Below are 10,504 nucleotides of genomic sequence, written 5' to 3' on the forward strand. Positions count from 1 at the left end.
GGCCCGCGGGTCCCGGTCTACAGACCAAGCGACTGAAGTCACCCAGCCTCTGGGTCCAGTCCCGGCGCCCCTCTGGGGCATGTTTTCACTTATCCCAACCGCCTCGCAATATCTTAAACTATGTCCATTAAAACGTCACCTGGGATGATTCGATTCCAGTACACTCATCTTGGGCACTGCGTTTCCTAAATTTCCTAGTGTGCCAGGGACCCTACCGGTGAGTCTGAAAATTAAAGGTTGTAACTATTCCTCACTTTGCAAACATCGGGCTTAACATCCAGCTTCTCAGGGGCAGGCTCTGCACTGGGTCCCGCTGTTCCTGACATGGTTCAAAGATGGGTGACCCCAAAGAAGAGGAAAAGATTATTGGCTCCATGTTTCAGATGACGGGGAAGTGACGTGCCCTAGATCACACAGTTACTATAACTCAGCTGAACCTGGAAAACCTCCATTCCTATCGTGAGGCCCAACCCTTCTCTACACCACAGCTGGCTCCCATAGGTGATTGGAGAGACAATGGAGGAGATCAGCAGAAAAGCCATTGCCACCTGAAAATCAATAGCCATGTAAGGGAGTGGAGAGTAAGTTACTGTGCTGGGCCCTGGGTGGGGCCTTGGTCACCCACCAGACACAGCCCTGCCTCCCAGCAGTGCAGACCCAGCCAACTGATGTGCCGATCCTGCTCATGCTAAGTATGCCTGTTCCAGTCACACCTTCTGAAATGGAGGAAACAACCACAGGATGCAGTTAGGGATTCATGCTCCCACTGTGAGCCGGACCTGAGCTCAGTGAGGTTTGGGGTCTCCAGGAGAACAGAGAGTTGAATGCTATCATAGAAATGTAACCAGAAAAGTAGGATTTTTGCCAGTGGAGAAAAGGAGGTGTGCTTGCTTTTGTTCTTTCATTCATGTAGCATTGATGAACATCTACTACGCATATTTACCAGGCACGACACTAGGCCCTGGGGGGATAGAGATGAACAACGTGACCTTGTTCTAGCAGAGGAAGTGAGATGTCAAGTGAAGGAGGAAGTACGGTGACTAACCGCGGATCTGTGCTCGAGGGTCAGGGAACCTTCCTGAAGGACTTGAGATCTAGGCCCAGGCCTGAAAGAGAAGTAGGCATCGGCCAAGAAGAAAGAGGAAGGGAGGAAGGGAAGAGTTTCCTAGGCAGGGAGCAGAAAGTGCAAAGATTGAAACTAGCCTGGCCAACTGCAGGGTCCAAATTCTGCGTGTTTTACGGTAGAGCGCTCAGCAGGGCAGGTGGGGGATGGGGGGCTGAGAAAGAGGGGTAGGGGCCAGACTGAGCAGGGTCTCCTCTGCAGTGATAAGGAGTTTGGTGGAAGAACTGCATGGGCGAAGGCAGGTGTGAAAGGGAACCATGAGGCCGGCGCAGCCAGAGGGCAAGAAGTGAGAAGAGCATGCTGGGATGTAAGTGAAGGGGCTGAGGCGGTGAGCAGATGCCTGCACTTGGGAGTGCCGGGGGCAGCGCTCCGACGGCGGCCGTGCAAATGGACACAGGAGAAGAGCAAACCACTAAAGAGTGGCGGGGAGTGGGAAGCCCACACTCCATCTCCCAGGGAAGCCCGTGCTGTCACCAATGGTGACACGCCTGGTGACAACCACACCTGGAGGCCACTGCCACATCTCAGACCTGCTTTGTCAAAGGGAGCGGGGAGTCCAGATTTTTATATGAAATCCCTTGATTTTAAATGCTGGCCACGTATTCAACACCACGAAAGCCAAGTGCATCATCTCCATAGGCCAGTGGTTCCCAAACTTTGCAGGATATGAGCATCACCTGTGGAGCTTTGAAAACTCCCAATACCCAAGTTGCCTCCCAGACCAATGAGAAAGTCTGGGGATAGAAGCCAGGCATCAGAATTCCCCAGGAGGGGTTCTAAGGTGCAGCAGAGTTTGAGAACCACTGCTATGGGCTGAGTACAGGCACACCTTGCTTTATTGTACAAATGGAAGGCAAGACCCTCCACCCGCGAAAAGACTACGACTCGCTTTCTTGTGATACTTGCTTTATTGGGATGGGGTGGAACAGACCCCGCAATATCCCTGAGTGTTCCTGTCTGTCCTTTGGGTTGCCAGGCAGAGGCATGGGGAGCCTTGGGAAGTTTTAGAGCAGGGGAAGCGCAGACCAGTTGAGAGTTTCAGAAACATCAGTCCTTAGGTAGAAGGGCATGTCGTCTGGAGTGACAAAGGTGGGATCCTGCTCGGGTGACCGACCATTCCAGTCTGCCCAGGATGCGTGGTCACCCTAGATCCTACCCCTGATAGAGGCCTGTCTCCCCAGACTCTACACTTGAGAAAAACCCCTGGGAAAGGGCCGTCCATCTCCTTGGGAGCACCTATCTGTTCTCCACCCTGCAGAGCCATCCTAGTCAAAGCCAAGTTCACGGACTACAACCAGCAGTAGAAAGGAACAAACTACTGAACAGGCAACAGTATGGATGACGCTCAAAAACATTATGCTGAGTGAAAGAAAACATGCAAATGTGTACACCCTGTAATTCCATGCAGGTGGAGTCCTACCACCAGTAACCTAATCAAAACCAAACTCAGAACAATGGACATTGGCCCAGGGAAGGGACAACAAGATCCTTTCCGGGAGGGTAGTAAAGCGTTTGATAAGGGCTTATATTACGCAGATGTCTGCATTTGTTGAAACACTGCATCATGCAGCCAACATCTGTGCATTTCCCTGTGGATATTTTGCCTCACAGGAAAAGAAAAACAAAACAATAAATAAGAACTGAACTCTAGATAATAATGTGCGTGCCCAAGTGTTTAGAAGGCATGTCTGCAACTTATTTTGAAATATATCAGAAAATCAGACTGATGGACGCATATGGATATGTGACGAAGTGAATACAGTAAAATGTTACAGAACCCAGTTGGTGAGTGCAACTCTTCCAACTTTGCTGTATGTTTAAAACTTCCTATAATAAAACATCAAGGAAAACAACCTACGTCTGAGCATGTCACTCCCCTGCTCGGACCCCTTCAGTAGCGTTTTGTCTCACGCAGAGTGAAAGCCAAAGTCCTGACAATGGCCTCCAAGCAGGATGGCCATACATTCTGGTCATCCCAGGTTTCACCTGTTATCGGGGCGTAATTATAAACACATCATCCTCTGTGAGTCTCCAAGTTTGAATGACAGATCAGGTGCCTGCCTGGCCTGTGAGACCCTTCCTGACCTGACCTCGCTTCCCACCCCCTCTGCCTCCCCACCCCGTCTGCTCCAGAAGCACTGATATCATTTCCAAACAGGCCCCCCTGATGGCTGTTCCCCTCCTGGGAGGAGGACGAGGGTCTGTGGGACGTCCCAGTGGAGATGTCATGAAGGCATTTGGCTCTTCGAGCTTGGAGGTAGGGGGCACAGCTCGGAAGCAGAGACTTGGGAACCGTTAAATTCGAGGAATATGTGGCCCCTGCAGAAGAGTGTTCAGGAAGAGCTAGGCCAGGGTAAGAGATCTTTAAGGGATCCAGAAGAGGGGAACGCCAGAGGGGAAGACAGTGGGGTAGCGTGGAGGCCAGGGCCACAGAGCCAGGCACAGAATTTCCAAAAAGAGAGTTTGGACATGGGGAGGGGGCAGGGTGGGCACGGCAAGATGATGTTCGGGGGTGTGCTTATGGAAGAGGTGGCTTTTAAGCCAGGTCACAAGTGGGGGTGTGTGTACAGGCTTGGGCTAGAGGACAGACAGGAATGGAGGAGACTCAAGCTTTAGCCTTTCAAGGCTGCTCAGAAATGGACCCCTCCCCAGTCTCACTGACAGGCACGTCTCTGGCCTGCACCCTAGTACCCTCATCTGTAATATGGATCATAGGAAAAAGAACTGCCATTTTATCGAGCACTTACTACGTGCCAAGCCAAGGACTCTTCTTGCACTGCCTCATTTAATCCTCACAGTAGTCTCACCAGACTGATGTGACTATTACGTCCATTTTACAGATGGGAAAACTGAGGCCCAGGCAGGTTAAGTCACCTGTTCAAGGTAACACAGTGAATGAACGGAGATGCTGAGATTCAAACCCAGGGCCTGAATTCTGGGCCATAATACTGTACTACTAACCCGTACAAGGTACTTTACAGTTTACAGAGCACGCTCATCACCTTGGGGCGGGGGGAGAGGGGCGCGAGGGGAATAATGAGATGACCTACACATCCGGAAACTGGCTGAGACTGAACAGCCCTCCCAAACCGTCCACACCCTAACCCCCAGAACGTGGGACGATGTGGCTGACCATGGCGAACAAGATTTTGCAGGTGTGAGTAAATTACGGCTCTTGAGCTGGGAAGATTATCCTAGAGCATCCAGGTGGGCCCAAAAATCCTTATAAAAGGGAGGCAAGAGAGACAGAAGGAGACGTTTGACGATGGAAGCAGAGAGAGAGAGTTTGAAAGACACCACGCGGCTGGGTTTGAAGATGGAGGGCGAGACCACAACCCAAGGAATGCAGGTGGTCCTCGGATACCAGAAAAGGCGGGGAGACAGACCCTCCCCTACAAGCCTCCGAAGGAACCAGCCCTGCCGATGCCTTAACGTTACCCAGTGAGACTAATTTTGGATTTCTGACCTCTAGACAATAAGAAATTGGTGTTGTTTAAGCCACTAAATTTGTGGTAATTTGTTACAGCAGGAACAGAAAATGAATAGGCCACATCACCGCATACCAGGCTCCCCTCGCCAGCCCTGGCCCAACTATTATTGTGGCTGCTATCACGCCAACACCCTTACAGTTTTGAATAGTTCTTTAAAGTTCCAATTTCGTCTTCTCTGAGCCTCAGTCTCTTCCTCGGTTAAAAATCAAAATAGGACCCTGACTCTTAACACGTTGCGTACAGATCACGAGAATCTTCGTTTTTTTCTGAGCCATGCGTTAAGGACGGATAACGAGAATTCTCGTTTTTACTGTTGACTCTTTTTACTTTGCACATTTTATTATTTGTGTTTCGTTAATAACAAAGGAAGCTGCTTTCTGCAGTATCACACCAGGAGGGATTACTAACATCATAGGTGAGTAAATCCTTAAAAATTCCATAGAAAAATAATAAATGACATAGAAGCATTTACGCTTTAAAGAGAAGAGTGCATTTTAAAGTAGTTTCTTTTAAAAACCTGCCGGAACAGAGGGGTATGAGGGATTTAAACCCCGCCGTACGCAACGTGTTAACAGGCACAGCGTGAAGATGCCTTATGTTATTTAAAGGTTCCCACAAACCACTGGGGCAGATGAGGCCTAGTTTTTGTGCCCATTGCTCAGACGAACAAACTAAGGCTCAGAGAGGGGAAGTGGCCTGTGTACAGACACACAGCTAGTCACAAAATCAGAACTCGAACCAGGACTTCTGCCTTCAGATCTCTCACTCAGAGGTTTACATCTCAGAGCCCAGCTCATGTGCCACCTCCTCAGAGAAGCCTTCCTGGATGGCCTCAGCCCATTCATTTATTCCTTCATTCATTCATCAGTGTGGTGCCAGGCCAAGTTCTGCCCTCAGGGGACCAAGTTCTGCCCTCAGGAGCCCATGGCCTAGTGAACAAGACAGACACCCCACACAGCCTAATAAATGCCGAGACAAAGCAAAGGAAGCACAAGGGGTGTGGGAGCCCAAGAGGGAGGGGAAGCTGACTGCCTGGGGTCAGGGAAGGCTTCCTGGAGGAGGTGGTGATGGAGCTGGACACAAGTAAAACTCAACCAGAAATGTAGGCAAGGGTTCCACTAGAGGAATCAGAGGCAGGGAGGCGTGATGCTGCAGCTTCCTGAGGGCAGGGAAGGGGTTGGGGTGGCCCAGACCCCAAAGTTTTTCTGGGCCACTGTGTACCTGTGTATGAATGGCAATCGTGGGCCTAGCTGCCTAGGGCTTTGGTTATTGTTGGGCCCCAGGGAGGGCTGAGCAGGAAGAAGAGGGATCCTGGGATTCCCAGAGAAGGGCAGAAGGGCAGGAAGGGTTGGAGGTAACAGGGCCAAGGCAGGGTGAAGGGGAGGCAGGGTCCTGGCTCAAGCCCCATTCCATGCTTGGCTCATGGTGCGACTATAGGAAGGTCCCCTGAGAGCTTGAGGGACCCCCCATCTGAGAAATGGAGCCTGAGATAAAACGGTCTCCAAAGACCCTCCCCAGCCCTGACGGGGAAATGACATGACACAAAATTACAAAAGTGTCTTTATTTGTAAAAAGTCAAAGGGGGCCCTGGGGGACAGGACAGGCAGGCCGGCTTCTCAGGGGTCAGGGGCATTGGGGCAGATGCGCTTGAGTGGGGGGGCGCCCTCCGAGTCCTCTGTGTCACCCTGGGCTGTCTCAGGGACAGGTGGCACTGGCTCAAAGACGGGGTAAGCTTCAGGGGCCTGGAGAGGAAGGGCGGGCAGGATGAGGTCCACCCAAGGCCAGGCGCGCAGCCTCCTCGCCTGTCTGCCTTCTCCAAAGCCTCCACTCCCCTCCCAGACCCAGGAGTCTAGCCCAGAGCCAGGTACCCAGGATGCAGACTAAGTAGGGCACCGGAACAGCACTGCTTTGGGGAAAGAGTCGAGATTTGATATTTCTGGGAAATGCATCACGGTAGTCCTTCGTGGCGGAAGTCAGAAATTTGAGGGGGTGATTTCTTAAGCTAATTGTTAAAGTTGGGGATTTCAGAGGAGCACCACAATCTTTTCAGGCTTTTTATGGTCTCAAACCAGCCCTGGTCCAGCCCACAGGACTTTAGTTCTAAAACACCCTTTCCTTTTCCATCCCAAGAGCCCAGCGCTAAGCCTTTGGCTGTGTCTGAAGTCTCCGTGTCCCACCTGGCCCTCAGGGGTGCAGCCCCCAAGCCTTTGGCTGCCTCAGAGCCCCCATTCCCTCCAAGCCCCAGGAATTCAGCCTTCTGGCCTCTCTCACCTCAGCCTCCAGCAATTCTGGAACAGGCTCCTCCTTGGTCAACATGGGGGGTTCGTCCGTGCCACCTGCCGTGATGCCCCCAGGGTCTAGAATATCAAGGTAACAGACATGCCCTCAGTCACATAAGCCCCCAAGCTGTGGGAGCCCTGAGGAGGGAGCCAGGCACCTGGCTACAAGTCAGGAAGAAGACACAGGAAGGGCATCCAGGTGGGATATTGACAGGTGAGTAGGCAGGTGGGCAGATGGAGCATGTCTTAGGCAGAGGGAACATATGCTGAGCAAGCACAGATTCTGAGCAAGCACAAAACCTGGGCCCGACTGCCTGGGTTCAAACCCTGACCTTGGGCAAGTGATTTCATTTCTCTGGGCCTCAGTTTCCCCATCTGTAAAATGTGTATAATTATAGTGTTTACCACTTAAAACTTGGGAGGATTAAGTGAGATAATACAGGTAAAGTGGATAGCACAGTGTCTGGCACATAGTAAGTGCTCAGTAAACGCCAGTTACTGTTTTTATGTCGGTAAAGGTACACAGGTGCACAGCCCAGTCTAGACACAGCCCATACCACACAAAGTCATGGTGTCCTGAAAGGGGACAACAAGGTCAGCAGGTAACGGCTCACACAGGGCCCAGGGTGCCAGGATGAAGAGCCAAAGGCCACAGGGAACCATCGGAGGCTTTAGCTGCAAAATGACCCTGTCAGACTTGTGCTTTAGATAAAATGGCTCTGGCCGCTGTGTGGAGGTGACTGAAGGACAGGAGACCCTACAAGGAGGCTGGAGTCAGGTGCGGGCGACAGAAGACAGAACCTGGGCAGGGGCAGGCAGGTCGACAGTTGGCAGGTGGTACTGACCAGACAGGAAGGGGATTGACTCTGGAGAAAAGAGGAGCTGAGCGGGACTTAGGATGCTGGCTCACCAGCTGCGTGAGCCTCGGTAACTGACTGTACTTCTCTGGGTGTCGTTTCTCATCTATAAATGGTGATTAAAAACCCTCACGGGGGCGGGTGGTGGTGATGGGTTATGAGGATTAGATGAGATAAAACGTGTCAAGTGCTTAGAAGGGTGCAAGGCATGTGGTAAGAGCTCAGTAACGATCAGCTGTTGTTATTAATGACTCAGAATGGTCACGATTGTGTTTTCTGCAACAAATATTTATTGAGCACCTACTATGTGTCCTACAGTACTCTGAAGTGAACAAGATCAATAGCCCAACATTCAGGAAGCAGACATGAGGTGGGAGGGGAAAAGAAAGACACTTAGGTAGTAAAAATTAAATTTGCGTGAAAAATCCCCCAGTGATACGTTATGTAGAGATCATAAGAAGTCAGAGGAAGCGACCCAGTGGGGTGTGGAGTGCATGTACGGGGGCTGAGCTGGAGGCGACAAGACTGAGAGGGCAGGGCTCCTGGGAGGCGCCTGGTCCTACCTCTCTCCTGGCCCAGCCGTGGGGGCTGAGCTTCCTCTGGGACCCCTTCCGTTGGTCCAGCAGGTGATGCAGGGCGGCTGGGTTGGGGAGTGCCGCCAGGACTGGGCTCGGTGCCCTTTTGCAGGGAGCCTTCCGAATGGAAACTCTGGTTACTGTTCTCATCTGTGGGAGCAAACGTTGAAAGGGTTGGGTCTGAGGCCCGCAGTCCCCTCCCTCAATCCCACAGCACCCTCCTCCCAAATCCCAGGATCCCTACCTACCATTGAGATCCAGCAGGATGAGAGGGCCCCCTCCTCTGGGACTGGCACCCCTGCCCCGCCGCTCCCGGCCTCGGGACCTCTCTGCCCCGCCACCTGCCCTCCGTCGTTCCTGGCGATTAGAGAGGTAAGGCTCAGAACCCGCTTTCCGGTTACCACTTGCAAAGCCCCCACTCTACAAACAAGTGAACTGAGGCACAGAGGAGCAAAAGGCCCTGCATGAGAGGGCAGAGGGGCACACTGGGTTAGGTCTTGAACTCCAGGGTCTGGCTGGAGCAGGGAAAAGGGAGAACAAGCGGAGGTGCAGGTAATTGTTAACACCTGTCTAGGCAGATGCACTGGAGGTCTCAGAATGCGGAGTGGGGGGGAGGCCAGGATGGGAGGGCCTTGCCTGAGGCTGCACAGAGGCAGGGTCTGGGGTGGGGGCGGTTTGCTCACCTCCTCCTGGGGGTCCACCACTGGCACCCACTTGAAGATACGAAGGGAAGTGTCGCCCACAGTCACCCAGCGCTTCTCCCTGTGGGAGAGTGGGGGGACTGGGTCAGAAAGGCCAGAGGACAGAGCCCCCAGCAGCTGGACACATCTGGGGATACCTGCAGAGATCTGGGTGGTGCACGAGGGAAGGGGCAGTTCTGCTAACTGGGCACAGAGGGAGAGGGAGCCCTGCAGACCCCAGGGCACCATGCGGGTGTCTCCGGTAGGAGTGCGGCTTGGGCCGTAGTTCGCGGACCCCTGGGGTGTGCGTGGGGCTCGCGGCTGGGGCTGGCTGGGGATGCGGGCATACTTGCGGGAGGAGTGTCAGAGCTGGAGGAGGCGGAGCTCCCGCTCTGAGAGGGCGCGGCTGGGGAACACGCTTTGTAGACCCCAGGGTGTAGCCAGGACAAGGGGCACAGAGCCCTGTAGACCCAGGGCGCAGGTGGGGGGGCGGGGGGAGCGCACAGAACACCTGGGGCCACAGCTGGCAAAGGGAGGGTAGACGCCTTTGGAGGAGGGTCGGCCCCGCCACGTCCCGTCCCTGACCCCGGGACAGCGCTCACCATCTCCGGACCTTCTCGATGGTCGCCATCACCTTCTTGATGTCATCCTTGGCCCGGCTCCGGGTCTCGGCCCGCACGGTCCGACCGGCCATGCTGGCTGGGCTGGGGCCGAGGCCCAGCCCGCGGCTGGGCCGCCTCCCGTCCGGCGGGCTCAGGCTCGGCGCCAGGCCCGGGCGCCGCTCGCTCTGCCAGTCGTCCCTCCGGGAGTTGGCCGCGCCCTCCCTCGCTCCCCAACGCCTCCACGAGTCCCCGCCCCGCTTCCTGCCGCCGCGCCCCGCCCCGGCCCGTCGTCTCCGGAGCGGCCCGGCGGCGCGGACGTCCTGAGCCCAGGCCTGGCAGCCGGCCGGCCCCGCCCCGCCCCGCCCCGCCCCGGCCCGGCCCGCCCCCTCGGGGCGCCCGGACGCGCAGCGCCCCCTGCCCGCCGCCCAGAGGGAGGTTGCCGGCAAGCTCAGCGAGTGGACGCGCGCGGCGGGGCTGAGGGGGCGTTCAGATCATGTGGGCGCCAGGGGCGCGAGAGGGCCGGTGTCCGGGTGTGCGTCCGCTGCGCGTAGGCGTCCCTGAAACGCCGTGTGCGTGTGTGTGTCCACCCTCGCCAGACTGTCCAGTTGTACACTGTCCAACTATTCCTTTAGCCATTCATTCAACAATCTATTAACTGAGTGCCAAGTACATGCCAGACGCTACATATGAGTGGGACTCCACCCACCAGAATGGCTAAAATGACAGTGACGGACCATGCCAAGGGTAGGCGAAGAAGTAAAGCAACTTGGGCTTCTCACATTTCTGGGGGAGAGTAAACTGGTAAAGACAATTTGGAAAAGGCAGTTTTCTAGTGAAGCCCAGCATACACCCCAACCCTATGACCCAGCAATTCCACTCCTAGGTCAGTAACACCCA

General features: G+C 54.4%; 1 protein-coding gene across 10 annotated transcripts in view; it reads right to left on the bottom strand.

The window, feature by feature from the left end:
- BCL7C (BAF chromatin remodeling complex subunit BCL7C) overlaps window positions 1–9,948 on the bottom strand; it is a 38,435-nt gene extending 28,487 nt beyond the window's left edge. For 8 of the 10 annotated variants that reach the window (XR_012493192.2, XR_012493188.2, XR_012493189.2 and 5 more), the window contains exons 1-5: window positions 9,608–9,948; window positions 9,009–9,087; window positions 8,574–8,682; window positions 8,314–8,475; window positions 6,886–6,971 (exon numbers count right to left, since the gene is read on the bottom strand). Coding sequence is in view for 4 of the 10 variants with exons in the window: in XM_074322987.2 (XP_074179088.1) it covers window positions 6,886–6,971; window positions 8,314–8,475; window positions 8,574–8,682; window positions 9,009–9,087; window positions 9,608–9,699 (528 nt within the window). In the remaining 6 variants the exon portion in view is untranslated. Of the gene's footprint in view, window positions 1–6,161; window positions 6,357–6,885; window positions 6,972–8,313; window positions 8,476–8,573; window positions 8,683–9,008; window positions 9,088–9,607 lie in introns of those variants that run through there. The other 2 variants (XM_019717219.3, XM_074322986.2) reach the window with 2 other exon arrangements.
- Window positions 9,949–10,504: the final 556 nt, after the last annotated feature.

The sequence above is a fragment of the Rhinolophus sinicus genome, chromosome 10, assembly GCF_057876585.1.
Source record: "Rhinolophus sinicus isolate RSI-liver-muscle chromosome 10, RSI-T2T, whole genome shotgun sequence".
NCBI classification, from domain to species: domain Eukaryota; kingdom Metazoa; phylum Chordata; class Mammalia; order Chiroptera; family Rhinolophidae; genus Rhinolophus; species Rhinolophus sinicus.